The sequence below is a fragment of the Salvia hispanica genome, chromosome 5 (assembly GCF_029641045.1).
Source record: "Salvia hispanica isolate PSC_SH4W2 chromosome 5, Shi_PSC_v1, whole genome shotgun sequence".
Classification (NCBI taxonomy): domain Eukaryota; kingdom Viridiplantae; phylum Streptophyta; class Magnoliopsida; order Lamiales; family Lamiaceae; genus Salvia; species Salvia hispanica.
The window spans coordinates 19,061,233-19,082,581 of record NC_142696.1 but is presented as its reverse complement, the minus strand read 5'-3'; the positions used below and the strand labels follow the sequence as shown (position 1 = coordinate 19,082,581).

The 21,349-nt window shown below is 37.0% G+C and overlaps 4 protein-coding genes and 1 pseudogene across 6 annotated transcripts; 4 read left to right on the top strand and 1 right to left on the bottom strand.

The window, feature by feature from the left end:
* Nucleotides 1–1,079: 1,079 nt before the first annotated feature.
* On the top strand, nt 1,080–4,282 carry LOC125187635 (NAD(P)-binding Rossmann-fold superfamily protein). Its single transcript, XM_048084257.2, has 4 exons — nt 1,080–2,512; nt 2,665–2,923; nt 3,076–3,270; nt 3,506–4,282. Exons 1-4 carry the CDS (start codon nt 2,421–2,423, stop codon nt 3,899–3,901), a joined length of 942 nt encoding a protein of 313 aa, XP_047940214.1. The 5' UTR covers nt 1,080–2,420; the 3' UTR covers nt 3,902–4,282.
* Nucleotides 4,283–6,911: 2,629 nt separating this feature from the next.
* On the top strand, nt 6,912–9,759 carry SDHAF2 (succinate dehydrogenase assembly factor). Its single transcript, XM_048083002.2, has 5 exons — nt 6,912–7,157; nt 7,239–7,340; nt 7,488–7,614; nt 9,170–9,238; nt 9,341–9,759. The coding sequence occupies exons 1-5, from the start codon at nt 7,069–7,071 to the stop codon at nt 9,485–9,487; spliced, it is 534 nt and encodes a 177-aa protein (XP_047938959.1). The 5' UTR covers nt 6,912–7,068; the 3' UTR covers nt 9,488–9,759.
* A 4,250-nt stretch (nt 9,760–14,009) lies between these two features.
* LOC125187350 (uncharacterized protein At4g14100-like) lies at nt 14,010–14,895 on the top strand (annotated as a pseudogene). Its single transcript, XR_016130568.1, has 2 exons — nt 14,010–14,527; nt 14,615–14,895. The product of XR_016130568.1 is annotated as an uncharacterized protein At4g14100-like (transcript).
* A 726-nt stretch (nt 14,896–15,621) lies between these two features.
* Nucleotides 15,622–19,934, top strand: CRL (crumpled leaf). Its single transcript, XM_048086399.2, has 9 exons — nt 15,622–15,900; nt 15,985–16,034; nt 16,342–16,402; nt 16,490–16,525; nt 16,732–16,782; nt 16,887–16,979; nt 19,234–19,338; nt 19,449–19,541; nt 19,636–19,934. The coding sequence occupies exons 1-9, from the start codon at nt 15,694–15,696 to the stop codon at nt 19,771–19,773; spliced, it is 834 nt and encodes a 277-aa protein (XP_047942356.1). The 5' UTR covers nt 15,622–15,693; the 3' UTR covers nt 19,774–19,934.
* A 220-nt stretch (nt 19,935–20,154) lies between these two features.
* Nucleotides 20,155–21,079, bottom strand: LOC125189154 (Rubredoxin-like superfamily protein). 2 transcript variants are annotated; one of them, XM_089058691.1, is made up of 4 exons: nt 20,753–21,079; nt 20,611–20,669; nt 20,404–20,525; nt 20,155–20,317 (listed from the first exon to the last, which is right to left on the bottom strand). In XM_089058691.1, the coding sequence occupies exons 1-4, from the start codon at nt 20,977–20,979 to the stop codon at nt 20,225–20,227; spliced, it is 501 nt and encodes a 166-aa protein (XP_088914817.1). In that variant the 5' UTR covers nt 20,980–21,079; the 3' UTR covers nt 20,155–20,224. The 2 variants fall into 2 exon arrangements, with proteins under 2 accessions (XP_088914817.1, XP_047942357.1); XM_048086400.2 differs by having other exon boundaries at nt 20,408–20,525; nt 20,753–21,067.
* Nucleotides 21,080–21,349: the final 270 nt, after the last annotated feature.

Below are 21,349 nucleotides of genomic sequence, written 5' to 3'. Positions count from 1 at the left end.
TTATAGACTTTCATTACCAATTTTGAATCCATGTGAGATGGTTGTCACCATACTTGCTTTCGAGTCATTCATTTGGCTCCACTCAAAACTCATCGGATCAAGCAAAACAGACATATCCTAAAAATCCACCAAACCGACCCAACTCATCATCATTAATTTGATCGAATCTTGTTCTCAAATTTTCATACTTACACGTACTAACACCTCCAACCATTTGTTTAAATCACTAAAGTTACTTCCATGGTGCTTAGAAATAACATTTAATGAAACCAATAATTAATCTCCATAACTTGACAATAAAAATTTTCTATATATCTTAAAGAAAACAATAATTCACTAAATATTTCACAAGACTAAAATTATGTCTCGATGACAAGAGGCTCTATAGGAAAAGACTTATGGACCGAAAAACAATCATGTACTAAACATAAAATGATGACAATCGACCACGAGATAGAACGATTAACAAAATTTTTAAGGAAATCCTAGTTTCTAGAAATCTTATAAGTAATTCTTTCAATATCTAGTCTGACTTCAAAAAAGACAATTGTCTGATTTATAAGTGGTACAAAACCCTAACAACATTAAAGGAAACCATTGGAATAATTTTAAAAATAAAATAAAAAAGAGAAAAATTGCCAATTTCGTCCTTTAAACAATTGTTTAAAAACTTAAGGACAAATCTAGTTTTTAAAATGAACGTAAGAACAATGTTGATGGTGGAATAAAAGATGTAATTATCCAGAATAATGCATTCCATACAATAGTACAAAACATTTTAAAGACGTGTTATCTTCCCCTTTATTTCCCTCGATAGTCGATAAATCCAAATAGCTTTTTCTTAACTTTATTCCACATGAAGGAATGAGACCCATCTCTTAATGTGATTTAATCGAACAAAAAAGTATTCGTGTAGTAGTGGATAAGTGCGACGTTTTAGTATTATATAATCATATTGACTAACCAGAGAAAGGGGAGAGGGGTAGGGGACCATGACACCATTAACCAATTAATCAAAATAAAATAATCATTGTGAATTATTTAAGTGCTAGCAAATACTAGTTGCTATGAGACGTGGATTAACACACAATTAATAATACTAAGAAAGAATCTAATATGATTCCGGTGATTACAACCACAAAGTTATTTATATATATCCACACACCTACTAGGATTTCCCACAACAACAAAACCATATCAAGAAACACAACATGAGGAGGAGGAGGAAGAAGAAGAAATTAGATGGTGACAATGGAGAGTGATGAGTGTATATGTGTTATGAATCTCACACATTTACACTCTTCTTTCTCTCACTCAAGGCAAGTCAATAGAGGCAAAGGGAAGGTGATGCCTTTCTTCCAGGCTTTTTCTAATTTTCTCTTAGTTTGTTTCCCTACTTTGTTTAGTGTATGATATCCTATTATATTGGGATATGTTTGTTGAATTAATGTATGCTTGAGTTGGATTAATTACTGTCATTTTATCTTTTCCTGCACTTGCAGAGTTACACATCGTCTCCTTCTATTGGATATATATATCATTATCAATCGAGACTCTGTTTGTTTATTTTGACAATTAGGAGTGTATATATTGTAGTTCAAATGAAAGAAATTTAATAAATTCCCCATCATTTTTGTGTAGGGATGGGTGACTCCAATTATTGGAATTATTATTGTAATTCATTCCACAAATTGAAAATCTATAACAAATTGAAAACCTATCTAACGTATCTTGATTATATTAATCACATTTTCACTAATGAAAATGTTTGAAATATGAGATAAAGTTCATGTATAATGTTGATACGATATTTAGCTGATAGTACTGTCCAAGAAAATTATAAAATATACTCTCTTCGTTCCATAGTAATGGAGACGTTTCTTTTCGGCACGGAAATTAAGAAAAATTGTGTTAGGTGAGTTAAGTAAAGAGAGAGTAAAATGGAAAATGAAAAAGGTAGAGATATGAAGAGAGAATAAAGTAAGAGAGAGTAAAATAGGTGTGAAAAAATGTGTTGATTTTTACGGAAAATGACTCTATTACTATGGAACATACTAAAATGGTAAAATGACTCTACTACTATGGAACAGAGGGAATAGAATATAAGATGAAAAATAAATATCGTAGGATCCGTGAATAGTGAATATAAAGATGATGAAGTTAAAGTAAAAACATTTGAACAGTCCAAGATTATAATGAGTTTATAATTTTCATGTTAATATGCAAAAAAAATCATGTTAAATATTAGAAATGAGTTGCCACGTGGCATATGATTGTTCAAACATGAGACCCGAGTTTGGCTCCCTCCAATTTTCCCGGAAAACAACACAAATACCATATTTTCTCCATTTCTCTCTCTACACGCATAACTCAAAGAAGAAAAAATCAGAAAAAACGAGAATCGATCTCCAGTAGTTATTATGGATAAGAAAGAAAAGGCAAAAGAGAAAAAGGAAAAGAGGCGCCAAGAGATCTCTCTCCTCCGTACCATCCCTTACTCCGATCATCAAAGGTATTCACATTCCCAATTTTTAGCTCAATTTAATGCTACATTAACTAGGGCTTAAATCAGATACCTTTGTTTGCTTTACTTTTCAATTCTCTATTACATCTATGTAGAGTATAATATTGATCATAATTTGTGTGTTTCTATTTATTGTGCAGATGGTGGACCTCGGAAACTATAGCTGTGGTGACGGGTGCGAATAGGGGGATCGGGTTTGAGATCGTGCACCAGCTCGCGTTGCACGGGATCACAGTCATTCTCACATCACGCGAGACTGGTGTTGGACAAGAAGCAGCAAAGGTGTTGCAGGAAGGAGGTTTGAATGTAGTGTTTCACCAATTGGACATCGTTGACCCTGCATCAATTGAATCCTTTGTTCAATGGGTCAAGGAAGAATATGGTGGCGTAGATGTATTGGTATTGTGCCTCTCTCCCTTAACTACTCTACCATTGTTAGATTGGGGTGTTTAGATGATGAAATGATATCAAGCACTGAAATGTCAAATAGTAGCATTATTGTTTCTGATTAGTTGTTTTTTTTTTTTCATTGATGGTGTGAGAATTCGTAGATAAACAATGCTGGAGTGAATTACAATGCTGGATCAGATAACTCTGTGGAAAATGCTGAACAAGTTATTCAGACCAACTATTATGGAACTAAAAATATGATTAAAGCAATGGTTCCTCTTATGAGGCCTTCGGAACCTGGTGCTCGGATTGTAAATGTCAGTTCCAAATTGGGAAGATTGAGTGGCCGGAGAAATGTAAGTGGCATCCTAAGCTTCTTAAACTTTATACACGTATTCATGCTTGTAACTGATTTTCATGGTGTCGAATATTATCCCTACTTTTATAGAAAGTATTCGAACATAGCATCTCTGCTATATCTGGTTGTCACTTCAATTTGTGGTGTTTATACTTGTGCATTCTTCAGGGGTCAAACGAAGACATTGTGATTCTGAATTTCTGAAATGGCCTTCATTCTTTTGTATTGTGCAGAGAATTGAGAATGCTGAAATAAGAAAAAAGCTAGAAAAGGACGAGTTGCTGTCTGAGGAATTGATTGATGAAGTGATGACTACCTTCTTGAAACAAGCAGAGGATGGGACTTGGAAAGAAGGTGGCTGGCCTCATGTATTCACAGACTATTCTTTGTCCAAACTGGCGGTTAACACTTACACGAGGCTGATGGCGAGGGAGTTTGCTAGTCGTCCAGAAGGCGAAAAGATATACATAAATTGCTACTGCCCCGGGTGGGTGAGGACCGCTATGACTAGTTGGGCCGGACACATTAGCATTGAGGAAGGGGCTGACACTGCCGTGTGGCTCGCCTTGCTTCCCGATCAGTTTGTAACTGGCAAGTTCTTCTCCGAGAGGCGTGAGATCAATTTCTGAGGCACAAGATGGTGTTCTGTGGACCACATTTCTGTTGCACCAGTTTCCAAGTTTAGCATTCAGGGAAACAGGCAACATAGGAGTGGAATTTTGCTGGCTGGTTTGATTATGGGAAGAGTTGGGAGAAGAAGCAAGAGCAACATGGTTTATCTGCATCTTTTCTGATCTTCTTACTATTGAAATCAAGATTCCTTTGCATCAGTAGACTTAGAACTGGTAGCTTTGTTTTTCTGATTTTGATGCTGGAACAACAGTCAATTACAACAAGGGAAGCAAGGTCATTTTTTGTTTTGTTTTTGATACTAATATTTTGTTTTGCATTTTGATAGGCTCAAATTTGAAATATGTCGAAACAAATTTATTGAGGTTTTATTTTGGTGAGTTTGGCCTATACTGCTTGCTTCAGTAACTTCAGCAGATGTGTTCCACGTGACAAGATGATTATGATTTGCTTTTACAACAGCTTATCTATTCATTTACATATATTACATCTCCATAATCCGAAGTCGTTCTTCCCCCTAAATTCCTTTATCCCATACTTTGTCATATCTTTTAGAGAACAATCGTTCATCCTTTCTCGGTTCTCCATAAGACAGCGGTAAATGTTGACATGTGACCCTGGATATTTATGCTACAACGGCAAAGACAATTGCTAAACAAAATTCCAATCAATTGTAAATTTAAACTAGTACACAATTGCTAAACAAAATTCCAATCAATTGTAAATTTAAACTAGTACTCGATCTTTGCATTTTACAAAAAAAATGTAAGAGAGAGTCTAAATAGTTAAAGTGGAGAGAGAGTAAAGTAAGAGAGAAAATAATGTATCGTACTCTCTCCGTCTCACAAAAGATGTCACACTTTCCTTTTTAGTTTGTCCCACAAAAGATGTCACATTTCCTTTTCTGAAAAAAGTTTTCACTCACATGAATATTACTCCCTCCGTCCCACAAAAGATGTCACACTTTCCTTTTTAGTTTGTCCCACAAAAGATGTCACATTTCCTTTTTTGAAAAAAGTTCTCACTCACATGAATATAAAAATTATATTTTCTCTCTCCTTTTAACGCACAAAACAAAACCTCCTAAAATCTCGTGTCGTCCCACAAGTGTGACATCTTTTGTGGGACGAAGGGAGTAGTATTCAAGACAATATACTTTTGGTACTGTACTATTTACACATATGATGTGGATATCAGAAATGATATTTATAGTACGCATCTGTATATGATATTTGTTCTTTTACACTACATTTAAATGATAGAGTGAACTACGCTAATAGTCCCTGATCTTGTCAAAAAATACATCAATGGTTCCTAAAAAAAATTTATATCATTTTTGGTCCCTAGAAATTACATTTTTGATACCTGCAGGTCTTTTATACCCTTCTATATTTGAAAAATCTCCTAAATGACATGGAGGGTATTTTCAGTCTCTCAAAATAACATTTTCGGTACCTATTCGGTTGTGCAAATTTTTTGGACATTTCATTTAGTTTTTGTACAGTATTTCCATGCCTCCCTCTCTCTCTCCAACTCTCCCCGATGGTGGGTCCATCAATGATAAATGATGGTGGGTCCATCACACGTGCTTGTGTGTATGTATTAGGAGATGGAGGAGGAACTGTGGTAGGTGATCCTTTATGACCTTGTTAGTAGTTCAACAAGTTTGTGCTAATACTTTTGGTGAAGACCCAATGATGGGAAAAATATTTGATTGATAAAAACTAATTTGATTGATGAAATTCTTGGCAGTGGCGGCGCGTGCCTTAGTCGGAAAACCAAGAAGATCCTTAACAGGGACATGAACTTGGCCTATGAGTCTGTTGCTTAAGGCACGACAAGACTTGATATTGAAGTCCAGCACGAGGCGGCCGATGAGTCTGTTGCTTAAGGAGCTCCTCGACCGCCGGCGAACTTCATCGGGAAATTCCAGGTGGGATTGGCGTCGCCGCCGTGATCGACCGGTGTTTTAGTCTTGTAAACGACGACATACACATCCATTTTCAAAATTAAATTGACCTTTTTCAAATCCTCCGTATATTGAAGCGTGAATTCTATAGTGGTGTTCACCATTTTCTTTGAAAATCTCAAAACAAAGAAAGAAACATATACGGTAATAAATCTATGGAGTTTTAGTGTTGGTAGAGAGAGAAGGAATCCTACGACTCTTAAGATTTGCAATTCAAAATAAATTGCAGTATTTTTTTAAACTGAAAGGTCTAATATGTCCTCAGACATCAAATATATACATTATTAGTGCTTAGGGTTATTTTAGTCTAAATGAATCAAAAAGGATATAAAATTTTTTTAGGGATCATGTATTTTTTGACAAGATCAGAGACTATTTGCATAGTTCAGTCTAAATGTTATTATAATGGAGTGTGGGTATGCCCATTGATATTTTTTGTATGAAATAATTCAATTCAATTTTAACTTCCAACAATCATTCAACTCATTGACTCCAACTAACAACCAATCAACTCATTCACGACAATTCATAATCAAAACCATAGCCTCCTAATCTTCATGCAAATTGCAAACTCAATTGATTGAGGAGTTACGGTGGTCGCGGAAGTCACTCCTATTGCCGGAATCCATGGTAGGAGATGGGAGAGTGAACTGAGTATAGAGGTAAGAGATGAACGCTGATGCGACAGGCCATGGTCATTTCTCGGGCCTTTAACTAGTAGACCAAACATCTAAAATTACACTGTTGGCACATGATACAAAACTCTATCTTGTAAATATAGAACACATTGCTAAGAAAAAATTAAATCCAGTCGGAAAAAAAAAAAGAAAAACGAAAGAAGGAAAGCAGAGAGAGATTCCTTCGTCGGAGTTGGAGGTTCATTCAGAAAGAATATTTTAGTGACGAGATACCAAAAACAATATAAAAAAAATGAGAGACCATTTTTATTCAAAACGCAAAAATTATGGCAGAAGTATGTCAAGTATCAAATCTAAAAATAGGTAAGGTGGTTGAATAACAAATAATCAATGGCTAATTCATTGGACCAGCCCATCAATTTCTAAATTAGCACAATTCAATTAGGGGCCAGCAAGCCTCATACGTCGAAGAATTTTGTCCAGATATCAATTCATCCTCTCCTCTTCTTCAACCAAAATTTGATAACTAATCACTATTGATTAGTTTTCAGTGACCGATATGGGGAGTTTGAGAAGAATCCTGTTCTCCACCGTCCCTCGCATCCTCAGCTCCAATTCGCCGCTCCCCAACCCCCAAACTCTTCACAGGTAACTGCAATTTCCTTTCATCTTCTTCTTATTGATTTTTTATATCTTTTTTTAATTATTTAACTTTTGGAATGCTTTTAGGCCTATTTTGGGTTCCTTCGCCCGTTTCTACTCAGATGGAAGCGCCAATTCCCTTAATATCGATCTTTCCGATGAAGAAAGCAAAAGGCGCTTGTTTAACAGGTTTCTTCATTTTTGTTTTTCGCCTGCGATCATATTCCAACTTCTCTTCTTTTCTTCTACAACTTCTCTTCTTTTCTTCTACTTTAGTTTTTTTTTTTTTTTTTTTTTTTTTTAATATGTAATTTTCTGCCTATGGAAAATGTTTAGGTTGCTGTATAGGAGTAAACAAAGGGGGTACCTTGAGCTGGACTTGATTCTGGGGAAATGGGTGGAAGCTCACATTCATTCTCTTGATGAAAATGGAATTAAATCCCTAGTTCATCTCCTTGACTTGGTAAAACAATTGATTCTCTACTTTACTACCTTTCTTGATTTGTTGCCTGATCATAAAGGGAAATGTTAGCCTGCTATATTCTGAGTTTTCCCCTAATATGATTTGCTTGAGTATCATGTTCCAAAATTTCTTTCAGTTACACTTTTCATTATGGATTATGAATTTATGATATGATATGATACTCTCGTGATCACTCTTTCACACAAAAATCAGCAGCAAAAATAGGACCTAAATTGATAGAACTTAATAACAACGATAAATTAAAACAATAGGAACGATAACCCTCAATACATTCAATGGAGAATCTCCTGACTCTCGAAATGATCTAAGCTCACACAATAAACATGAAAATGAATGCCGTTCTGCAGCCCATCTCTCGGCTTATATAAGCAGCTGCCAAAGTTACACATAGACTTCTTAGCAAAAAGCTTATTATCCCTAATTAGTTGTGAGAAAATTTTGAGGTGTGGAATATTCTCTTCTTGGCTACCACTATATATTAGAATGTCATTAAAGAAGACCAAGAAGAATTTCCTCACAAATGATCTGAATATGGAGTTCATCAAATTCTGGAAGGTTGTTGGGGCATATGTAAGTACAAAGGGAATCACCATGAATTCATAATGACTTTTATGAGATTTAAAAGTGGTTTTGGGTTTATCTTCACGGGCCATCCTCACCTGCCAGTACCCAGATCTGAGACCAATCTTTGAAAACCTTGTAGCACTCCCCACCTCTTCCAGTAGATCTTCTATAACAGAAATAGGATATTTTATCCTGAACAGTGAGTAATAGGGCTCTGTAATCCACACACACATCCTCTAGGTCAGATTCATCATCTTAACTAGCACAGTAGGACGTTCATAATGGCTATAGCTATGCCTGATCACTCCAGCTTCTAGCATCTCTTTGATCATTCCTTCAATTGCATTTTTTTGTGAGGCAGCGTACTTATATGGCCGTATATATACTGGCTCAGATCCTTCATTCTATCAAGGTGATCCTATGGTCATGTAGTCTCTGAGGCAGAAAAGATTTTGGCTCTTCAAAGATATCAGCAAAGTCTCCCAATAACTGCTCTAACTCTAGCCAAAGCTTCTCTTGCTGCAAGTTATTACATGAGAAGAAGACTCCTTCAATGGTAGTCAGAAGTCACAGTGATGCTCACTTTAACCTCATCCTCCTTCCTACCTTCATCCCATCTGACTTGCTGAGAATATAAGAATAGACAATTGATTTGCTTGTCATTCAAAGACCATGGCTCCCCTTTTAACATCTGCTTAACCCCATCAACTGAATGCCATCTGTAATTTGTTGAAGTTCCAAGAATGTCTCCCAAGGCTGAAAGCCACTATAGATTTCATTTCAGGGATGTAGATTTATCTGTCCATGTTTGTAACTGTTTGGTCTTATGAAAGGTACAAAAAATGTGTTTCATGTTTTAGAAAACTTGCCCCAACTAGCTCAAAAGTCCGCATTTGGCCTTCTGAAGATTACTTGTGGTAGCTAGCACTTCTCTTCTTGCTTAATCATATCTGTTCTTTATCCTCTACAGGAAAATCCCGATCTGTGGAAGTGGCTGACCAGCCAGGAGGAACCCCCTGAGGCAGTGAAAGTAAATCCTGTAAGATGAGGAAGTTTAGACCGAGCTAACTGTTTTTCTTTTCTTTTTCTCTTCATGCTTTCCAATAGATTGTTCATTTACCAAATTCGTTATCTGTGTTAGGTATTCATTGCTGTGTGGCAAAAGGTGACGAGCAATCTTGAGAATCATGCTGCACCAGGAACTCGTGCTACGCCTGGTCAGTCTTGGGTGAGAGGCTGGGATGATTTCAAGAAGGGTCGAGACAGCCCTATTTCTGGAAACCAGTAGCTTCACAAGTTCAAGGTGTCTTGAGCAGCAGATAGGAACTCTATATATATTGTGTGAGGAAATCTCATTGCATAAAATTTGATTTCAGAAGAATAAGGGAAAAAATTTGAATTGAACTATTAGACTTAGTCTTTCTTCTTATGTACTCCTATAAATAAAATAGGGAATGAAAAAAATTAAATAATCGAAGGGTGGGATATCCCACCGCACCATCCTTTCTTTCGATGTAATGGTTGAAGAGAGTATGATTTAAGTTCATCGGTTTATTTCTATTCTGTTATTTTAAATGCATATTCTAATTTTAAAAACCAAACTAGAGTCTATACTTAGGCATCTAGATAAGATTTTTTATCTAGTGGATAAAACAAATCCTGCAAATGATATATTTCATTTTTAGTTTGTTTTATTCATTTTATACTAACTTCATTATTTGACCGTTTTACATCATTGTAGAAAAAGACTGAATTAAAAAGATCTTAAAATAAACTGGTGTACCACTTGTGTGATGCACATATCTTAATTTGCTTTATAGTTCACTAATAAACAATAATTAATAAACATTATTCAATAAAATTTTAGACAAATAAAATATTAAAAATATTAAATCTATTGAGATGAATTATGTAAAAAACACTAAATAAAATTACTATCGGCAAATCCAATAACATTAAACAAATAAAGAATTAAATAAAATTAGTTTAAATGAATTAAAAATAACTCATTAAACAAATAAAGAATTAAATTAAATTAAAATAATGCTTCATGCATTAATAACAAATCTAGATGTACAACCATACACATGAGTTTATATGCATTAAAAAAACAATATGGGGCGATAAAATAATAATAATAACATTATACAAATACTCTTAAAAAACATAAATATTACCCATTAAACAAATAAAGAATTAAATTAAATTAAATTAATGAAAAGCATCCATAATAACAAAACTAGACATACAACCATACACATGAGTTATATGCTCCTTTAATGCGCCGCACTATTCATATTCTTCATCTTTCTTTCCAGCGAATTCTTCTTCAGTTCCTACATTTCGGCAAGATAAATATCTTCCCTATCTCTTTATTTTAAATAAACTAAGCTTTAGAGCACTCCCAATGGCGACGGCGAAAATCCGGCGATTTTTCGCCGGATATCGCCGACTTATCGCCGGCCATTGGGAAGAGTTCGGCGATTTTTCGGCGAAATTCCTACCGATTTTACGCCAAGCGGCGTTTTAACGCCGGGCTATCGCCGGATCATCGCCGGCCACTGTGGGGAGCTGTTCGGCGATGATCAATTTTTTTTTTTTTTTTTCCTCAACGGTCATATTCTAATTTCCACCCCTATAAATATTTCATCTTCTTCCTCCATTCATCACCCACAAACTTCATTCACACAAATTTTCAATCTTTTTTCTCTCCATCTTTATTAAATGAGTTCTGATTCATCGTCTCGTGCTCAGTCCGACGAGGAAATATCACATTCTTCTTCCGAAGAAGAGGTACCTCCCGCTCCCACCGGATGGGATGTAGCGGGTTTCGCCAACAACCCAATCAACAACTATATCTCCCGCTACATACAAAGCGAGATCGCTCGAATGCAGCAGCCACCCCCCCAACGGCCAATCCGCCGGCGGCGCCTATACATCCCTCGCAACCACACTGGTGCGCACGATCGGCTGTTCGCCGATTATTTCGCGGAGGAACCACGTTATCCGGCAGATGTATTTCGTCGCCGGTTCAGAATGCGCCGCTCCCTCTTCCTGCGCATTGTTAATGCGTTGTCCGCGCGTTACCCCGAGTTCCGGCTCCAGCGAGACGCAGCAGGGAAGCCCGGACTATCGCCCCTACAGAAATGCACTGTTGCCATCCGGCAGTTGGCATATGGAGGGTCCGCCGACATGTTCGATGAGTATCTGCAATGCGGCGAGACGACTGGCAACGAGTGCCTGAAGAATTTCTGTCAGGGCGTGTGAGAGATATTTGGGGAGCACTACCTTCGCTCGCCGGACGCAGCTGACTGCCAGTTCCTACTGGATTGGCACTGGAGGACCCACGGCTTTCCGGGGATGCTCGGCAGCATCGACTGTATGCACTGGCAGTGGAAGAACTGCCCAACCGCGTGGCGAGGCCAGTTCACTACCGGCTACAAAGGTACGCATCCCACCATCATTCTTGAAGCCGTTGCCGACCAACGGCTTTGGATTTGGCATGCTTATTTTGGTATAGCCGGGTCGAACAACGACCTAAATGTTCTCAATTCCTCGCCCCTTTTCAACGAGCGGATCAACGGGTTAGGCCCCTCCATCGAATTCACGGCCAATGGCAATGTGCATAACATGGGGTACTACCTGGCTGACGGCATCTATCCGCAATGGCCCGTGTTTCTGAAGACGATCAGATGCCCACTCGGAGATAGAAGAAGGTATTTTGCCCGAGCGCAAGAGTCTGCGCGCAAGGATGTGGAGAGGGCATTTGGGGTGCTCCAATCGCGATTTGCACTGGTAAAGGGCCCGACGCGCTTTTTCTACCAGGGGGATATTGCCGATATCATGTATGCGTGCATCATCATGCATAACATGATCATCGATGATGAACACGAAGGCATCCTCGACGTCACCAACGACCCAAGTGTTGCATCATCGAGTCACGGTGTCTCAACCGAGTCCGCCCGCCAGGGTGTACCGCACAACGAACATGAACGGTTCCAGGCGTTCATGGACATACACCAGAAGGAGGCCCATCAAGCACTACAACACGATATCATCGAAGAATTGTGGGCAAATAGAAACCGCGCCCACTGCCCTTGAATTTTTTTTTCTTTGAATTTTTTTTTTGATTTTTTTTTCCATTCGTGTACTTTTTTTTTTTAATTTTCTTCGTTGTAATGTGTACCCGTGTTTAATACAACGAACTTTATTACTATTATTTATTTTATCTTATAAATTAAATAAGCTAGCTTTATTATATATAAAAATAAAACAATTAAATTAGTGATGATGTAAAAATGAAATGTTGAGTTAGGGAGAAATAAGGGAGAAATAAGGGAGAAACCATTGCAGAGGTTGGCTAAAAGTTGGCTAAAAACTGGGGATAAATTTTGGTGCTGATGTGGCGCTGATGTGGCAGGAGTTAGGGAGAAATAAGGGAGTTTATCCCCAAACCATTGGGAGTGCTCTTAGGACTTGAGTGCAATATTATAGAAATTAAAATTGTGGAAAAATGTTCCTTGAATACTAATGCCATGTGCGGAAAAAAGAGTAACAATAATGGTTTTTGATAAGTAATAAAAAATTAAATAAAATAAGAAATAACAAAATACATACCATATGGTCATGAAAACACATCCCAAATTGACGACATTCGCGTTTTTTTATGTCCAAACCTAAAGACAACATGCCATGACTGATGAAGAAATGAAGGAATGTGAATATATGAATATTAAAGTATTACTATTGGTGAAAAGTAAAAATCCTATTAGAAAAAAAATTGCTGAAAATTTAATAATGCAACCGGAGTAGGTAATATGGTAATGAGAAATAAACTAATATATTTATAGGCCTAATATATGAAGAAGCTATTCTAATTATTGTCAATACAAATCTAAATAATGGAGCTGTTACAAATTTCTAATTAGTGTAGCTGTGTAACCGTTCCATACTTCCATTGCTTATTTTTAGTTCATTTTACAAATAACAACGAATTATGCAGCAATGACAAACGGAATTATTATTAAATATTCATAAAGAATTAATAGAAGTAATAATCCGATCACAAATACAATTCTGACAGTTACACGTCATAGTTCAATTTGTATTAATTACTTTAAAAGAAAATGCAACTTTATTGGTTACGGCCAATTTTATTTCTAAAATATTTAAAATTTAGCCAAATATTCTTAAATATTAAAAATAAAGCTCAAACGGCTTTTATATATGCAAAGATCATGTGTTATCAAATAATAAACTTACTCCATTTTAGTTCGATAGTCAGACATTATATCTTGTTAGTGATAGTCAAATTTGGGTTTTTGGCTTCACAAAGACGCCAAATACTAGGTCGCTTAAGGGACTAAAATATATTTGCACAATACACTCATTTGTAAGAAGGTTAATACTCTCCTCAGTCCACCATTTAATTAGTATTAGTACTACACCCTCCGTTTCATAGTAATAGGAGCATTTTTTTCATTTTCGTTCATTTCATAGTAATAGAGTCATTTCCCTTTTACATTTTTCCACGCTTATTTTACTCTCTCTTACTTTTTTCTCTCTTCATCTCTATACCTTTTTCATTTTCCACTTTATTCTCTTTTTACTTAACTCACCTAACACAATTTTTCTTAATTTTCGTGACGAAAAGTTTTTCCTCTATTACTATGGAACGGAGGAAGTATAAAAGCTTATTATTTTTACTTCGAGTGTCTGAGTAGAAATTATTAAAATATTAATAAAATACTATAGGAGTAGTATAGCACTGTGGGAAAAAAAAAAAAAGGTGTGGGGACTGCAACGAGTATTTATTCGGTCACCGCGAAATCTCATCCACAGTCGAAAATGGCGGAGAAAATCCGCATTTATCCCAATCTCTCCCTCTCCCTCTCCCTTCTCTCTCTCTTGTCAACTCGCGCAGCTGCGTCGCCGCTACAATCACCATCGCCATCGCCATGGCCGCTCCAATTCCACTCGATCCTGTATATCAACAGCAGCAGCGGGCTGCAAGTGACGGACCTCTGGTACGACTGGCCTAACGGCCGCAACTTCAACATCATCCAGCACCAGCTCGGGAAGAAGGTCTACGATTTGGAGTGGAACAACGGCACCTCCTTCTACTACACGCTGGACGCCAACAAGGAGTGCAAAATCGTGCATTTTCCGGTGGGGATTCTCCGCCCTAATTTTCTCGACGGCGCAGCCTACACCGGCCAAGAGCGCATTGACGGATTCGTTTGCAATGTGTGGGAGAAGGTCGATTTCATCCGCTATTATGAAGATGTCGACACCAAGAGGCCCGTTTCCTGGACTTTCATCTCCTCCGGTAAGAACCCTATTTGTGTTTCCATTTTCCCCCAATTACACACATGAATTAGAAATCTTTGATGAGGTGATTGTGTGTAATCTGTAGGAACGAGGGCACATGTGATGACATTTGAGGTTGGGAAAGTGCTTGATGATCCCAATTGGCAGGCCCCTGTTTACTGTTTCGAGAACAAGGAGACGCACCTCTTCTTCGTCAATCAACGTATGGTTTGACTTTGATGAGAGAGATTCCTGATTGGGTTTATTTAACTCAGTTCTAATTTCCTCTGATGCCACTGCTGTTTATCTCTAGCTTCTGTATCAGTTTCACCAGCTTCGATTAACTTTCAACTGAAATTGTTATTCGCATGTTTATTTTTCTGATAATCTGTGCCCATAAATTAATCAAATAACTTAAACATTGACAAGGTTGACATCATAAAACCATTGTGCTAGCAAACAAAGAAACAAAGAGGGTGCATTGAACAATTATTCCTCAATTTGGGATGTATACCGTTAAAATTTCTTCAAATCAACTGCATTTTCTCCTTCTCCCACGCCCTACCTAGGCGAGAGAAGGGAGAGGACTTACATCGGAGAAGTCTGTCTAAGAAACCTGCATTTGTGGTTTCTCCGGCGCTTATGCTTATGCCATTAAGCTACTTCAATTCAAAAGATAACCGTTGAGTTCTTGTAACTTAAAATTTTAATTACACTTGATTAATCAATATACATTACTACTATTTTATGAGCTCAAATTACACACCAACAATTTAATTTAGTAGCAAATGAAAGTTTAGATAATAAAATTCATGAAAATTTTGAATTTTATTATATTGATATGGCATAACGGTGAATATATTTGTGTTAATGAATACTAACAAACTATTCCTAATTTTGATATTTATGATACTAGATAGATAATGTTACTAGAAACATTTTGTAACATTTCAAAACTTGCTCAAGCTTCTTATTCATCAATTTGATTTTAGGATCTAAATAAAAACCTAACAAAAAGGAAATGGATGACAGTATTTTATAGAAGCCCCAAATTAATTTTATCTAATTATATATTGAAAAAGAAAATACTAGTTATGATAACCCTAAGTGCAACGCCAGCCACAACATGTAGCAAAATCAATTAAAAAAATCCCTTAACTTTTCCCCCAAAAAGAAGAAGAATCAATGATTGATTCAGATAGTGCAGAGCGAGCGACACCCAGCATGTGCACCAGCTCGGACTCGGGCTCCAACGGATGGACCAAAGCCCGCGGAGTAGTGCTCAAGACTCTGGTCTTAATGGGCGGAGCGTTGTTGCTGAAGCGCCTCACTAAGTCCACCACCCGTTGGGACCATGCGCGCATCGTCGCCGACTCACTCGCCGGCGAGAAGGTTACTTTTCTATTCAATTTTCCAAAATTCAACTTGTTTGTTTTGATTTTGATTTTGATTTTTATTTTTATTTTGGATTGCTAGTTTTCAAGGGAGCAGGCTTCGAGGGACCCGGACAACTATTTCAATTTGAGGTGATTTTCTGTTGCTTCGTCTTCGGTTATCTGCTTTGGAATGGGATTGATTGCACGAGGTGATGATTAGTGTATGGAATATAATGTCTAAGGATTGTTGGTGTAAGAAATTAGGGTAAATTATAGTCTAATTCCGAGCTGCGGAGGAGTGTATGTCAGTGTCGCGTGTTTCCGAGGATTCTTTACCTGTACTGAATTATTGGTTTGTTGATTATACTGAGCATAAGTGTTCCTTTATTTTGTTGTTTAAATAGATGAATTTGTGTAGATTGTAGAATGATTTTACACTTTTCTGTGTTATTTCTAGATGGCTCTCATGTCCAGCAGCAGAAATGGTTGACGGTTCAAGAGTTTTGTACTTTGAACAGGTTGAATATGTCAATATTGTATTGGATGTGTTTAACTTTGCAAGATTTCTTTATCTTCAAGATTTTCAATAGATTACTTTGTGACAGGCATTCTGGAGAACTCCTCACAAACCTTTTCGACAGGTACTTGATCAAACTACTTTGAAAGTTTGAACCTTAGATCTTGTTGATGTCTATGTTTTGGCAGCATTTTGTCTAGCGACCATCCTGGGAATTCATCCCATATAGAAATGAACATTCTCACTGATGAAAATATGAATGTTTTGTCAGTTTGGATATGTTGCATATCTTTCTACTAATTAACTATTCTAACAGAAATCTCGATGCAGAGATTTTTCATGGTAAAGCCTTGCTCAAAGGAGATGAAATGTGATGTTGAGGTTAGGCCTAGTGCGTAATTTTATTTTCATCTATCTGCTTTTATAAGCTGCTACAGAGTATTTCTTATTTGATGTTCATTAAATTACCCCTTCCCTTTGGATAGATGAGTACTTACGCTATCCGGGACTCAGAGGAGTACAGGAATTTTTGTGATCGGTCGAGGGATCAAAGGCCACAGCCTGAAGAAGTAATTGGTGTAAGTGCGATTACATATTAGACTGATTGAAGCTATATCTGGATCTGACAAAGTGTACCATATTCATATGAATTTTTGTTGTAGTCCCCCTCTGTTAGTCTTAGTGACCATCTTTACTGGCTTGTGTGTTATGTTCGATAGTGTAAAATCATTCTACAATCTACACAAATTCATCTATTTACTTGTTTCTTTGATGTAAAATCATTCTTCATAATTAGGTGCATCTAACTTTAGCTCATCAGGTTCAAAAGGTCTCATCTGGAATAACTTGTCTAATGAGAGAGAAAAGCAGTCTTATTATATTTTCGTCATTTAATAAGAATATGCCGGATATAGATCTTCCTCTCCGCGAGAGGAGATAGAGATGCTTTTGATTGAATAAACAGAGCTGCAAATTTATTGAAGGAAACCAAGTACAACTTAGTGCAATACTGCAATTAGAGAATGGCATTTTATAGCTGAAATGGCACTGTAGGGTAGTTAATTCACCACGTACTGATAGGTGGGTTTGACTTTTGTCTCAATAGTTGCTCGTTGCAAATTGTGGTAACTGCTACATTGTTAGCGGAAACTATAACTTTTGGGACACATGAAGTTTAGAGAGAAAATTGTAGGTGGCGTCAAATATTGCAAAATATTATTGTGTACCTCTCAATATCTGTCTTTGTTAGGAGAATATAACCAGTTTCCTTTCTTGGTGGACAAGGAGTATATACAAATCAAACATAAGATAACAACATACTAGGTACACCCTATGGAAAACCATACTCCAATATTCTTACAACTTCAGTCATCTGCTGCTATATTCTCGGTTCATATTTGATTCCCTTTAGTCCATCCAAGAGCTGCCTCATTGTGTTGTGGGAAAGAGTAAGGATTGTGTAAGGTAGCATAAATTCCATTTTGGATAAGCAACACAAGCTTCGGAGTCAAGTAAAAAACACTTTCTTCAGAGTTATAGAAATAGTGGTTAAGCAACACAAGCTCCAGAGTTCTAGAAATAGTGGATGAAGTGATGTGGTCACTTATGCTCCTAGTGTGCAGGTTAGATACCTGCAGCAAAGGCTTGAGATAATAGTAGTAAGAGTTTATGTAACACTTTCTTTAAAAAACACCCTATTAGAGAAGTGTAATGAGGACCTTCTTATTTTCAACATGTGAACATCTTTTGCCACAAGACCCTGAGGCTTAGATTCTTTTAATTGTAAGACTCTTGTTGTAGTTTTTCATGCAGCATCGGAATAACTCCGTAGGGCGTGTTTACTATTCAAGATTGATAATATACATAATTGAGTATTTTTTATCCTCATCACAAGGATTTCTCCAATCCCACCCCTTTCAAGAGGATATGAATCTAGCAAATTATTATCAAGGTGATCAGGATATCCCAAGTTTTCAATCTATCTTGGTAAACAATGGATTAACCTATATTATATTTAAATGTCCCTAGAGGGTGTTTTCTTTGAGTGATTGGATAGATTGATAATGCATAAGATTGACTAGTTGAACGATAAGATGGTCAAACAAGTGAAAAATTAATAAATCCTTCAAACTATAGTGGATTAGCTTGGACTATTTTCATTTATCAATCCTAGGTCTCAAGGTAAACGTGGGTTAAGAGAAGAACATCCATATCAAGGCTAAGTGATAAACTTTAGTCTATTTCCATTAAGTGAGTGCATACTCAAGCTTAAATAAACAGAAATTTCGATTTTTTACTTGCATTCAACAGTTTGAGCATTTTCAAATTTCAGATTAGCTTGTATAAAGTAGAATTGTAAAGCCTAAATTGTCCTTTTACATGTAAAAATTATTATGCCACATACACTCTTATTATCTGTATTTTTCTGCTTTTAACTACCCTTGAAGGTCATTCATATGTATCTAATTATGTGTGTGTATAAATATGTGTGTGTGTGAGTGTGTCAGTGTAATGTTAGCCTACAGACGCAGTCTGGGAAGCTTGTGAGTACTTAGTGCATTGATGACATTTTAATCACTACTCTACACTATGTGCACATATTGGTGTCTGTCCCGGTGTGTCTAGGGTAGCATTCCTTTATATGTATATATATGGCAGAATGCTCGTCTCTGGTGAGCTTTAGTAGTTAAAACTAGAAGGTACTGTTTGTGCATCAGTTATGTTATTTTATTTTTCTGGTTTCTCAGTTACTGATTCAGGCATTAGATATTTGGTCACCTTTGTTATGGATTGGCAAGCTTTAAAACATCAAATATTGAAACTTTAATGCAGGATATTGCAGAGCATTTGACTACCATATATCTCAAGCGCTGCGATAGAGGAAAGCGTTGTTTATATGAAGGCTCAACTCCTGCAGATGGGTTTCCTAATACATGGGTATGCCCACCTTTTCATTCTTCACTGCCTCACATCAACATCGCCCTCCATTCCCTGAAAGTTACCAATTTAGTAATTTCCTTTCTGAGCATGTTTTTTATATACTGCAGAATGGAGCATCATATTGTACCTCTGAACTTACAGTATTGAAAAACAGCGAAATACACACGTCCGACAGAGGCTATGATTACGAGGGAAATCAAGTGAGTTTCAGCTATATTGTTTCTTTGAAATTATCTTTTCGACATATATAACACATTTGTTTCACCTGGATCCCCTCTTTCATTTCATTTCCAGGTTTGGGGCGTAAAGGGTGGTCCATACGAGTTTAAACCTGCTCCGGCATCAAGTTTTAGTGACCCATTCTCCTCTTTAACTATCCCTCCCCAATTCACAGAGAAACGGATCGAGGGCTCATTTGTCCTCCAAAATTGACACCTTTTGTCATAGAACCACACAATGTATATTAACTTAGCCTTTGAGGTACCCTAGTATACATATTCTTTTCTCCCACCTTTTATTTGTTTTCAATATGTGTACAGAAATGTTCGACTCCATCTAGCTTATAGAAGATTCATCTAAAATTTTACAATTAACAGACTCTTCTTATCATTTGTGAACAATGTTACATATGTTTCTCGGCGTTGCGCAGATATGAGCATACATTAGTTGATTAAATTTGTAGTACAGTACATGTTATTGCGTGCAGCTTGGACTTGAGGCCCTTTTACCATTGGGAATTTTGCGGGATAGTAAACTTTGGTAGTAGTAACACTCCCTATTTTTCATAAATGGGGGTAAAGGAATTCAACATGGTGAAAAAGGAATTGAAAGATGAATTGAAATAGAGGAATGCACAAGTGTAACAAAAATGTAGTACAATGAGTTATCCTATTAATCTTAGATGGTGCTGTTGAGGTAGAAATATAGGCCAATCAATGCTGCAACTCCAAGTGCTATCGCGAAGGGCAATGCCTGCCTGCAAAAATAGAGTTGCATTTCAAAAAAGGATTTTTGAAACTAACAATATAAGTATAGTACTTGGTAGTATTTGAAAATGTTCACATACCCAACAGCTTCGTCTCTCTTAATCTGTTCTTTCCTGGCTTTTCGAACATCTGTGCTGTTTGCATTTTTGGAAACATCTGGCGCATATGGCCTGAATCTCCTTTTTGGGGCACCACATACTACAACCAACACATCCATGCTTATATAAATGCTCCTAGTCCTAGATAATTTCATCAAGGCAATCTAAGACTAGTAAAAGTATACCAGGGCAGAAATAGTTATCAGCCAGCTTCTCAAAAGGCGTTCTGTCATTGTAGATATACCTGCATTAGGATATTAATCATATTAGCTAAGAACATACTACATGTACATAGCATAAAGGGAGAAACAAAAAAAGAAAGATGACCCGCAATCACGGCAGATGTAGGCTTGCTTGGAAGCAACACGCATAGAGAATTTAGGCGCAGTGGTTGGGACAGTTGAGAGTTGAGATGGCATGAATAGGTGAACGGATGGAGAGAAGAAGGATGATTTCAGCGCAAAGCGGTCGGCCGCCCGCCGTAGGCCGGTGGTAGCTCCCGGCGGGGGAGATAGTGGCGCCATGGTCTTGGCTCCATGAAGACTTGTGGCCATTTCTGTTTTTGGTAGCACGTCTGAGTCTGAGTCTGTGTTTGTGAATAATGAATGTAGTGTGATGGATATTGATGATGATAAGAAAACTTAGGTATGTAATATTGTGTGGAAGCGTGGCTGTCATACTCCCTCACAAAACTGGCCACATACCTCCAATTTTGGACCTTTTACTTTTCTTTCAACAACTTTCTCAACCCACCTTTTTTGTTTTTTTTCTTATACCCAAATGCCCTTCCAAAATTCAACTTGTGTTTACAAACATGTGGCTGTTATTATTTGGTTCTGAAGCCATTTATTGTACTGGCTGTCCACCTTAGAAGCCATTCAAGAATTGGTTTCTGCACCTGGACGATATCATAGCCTGTTTGGA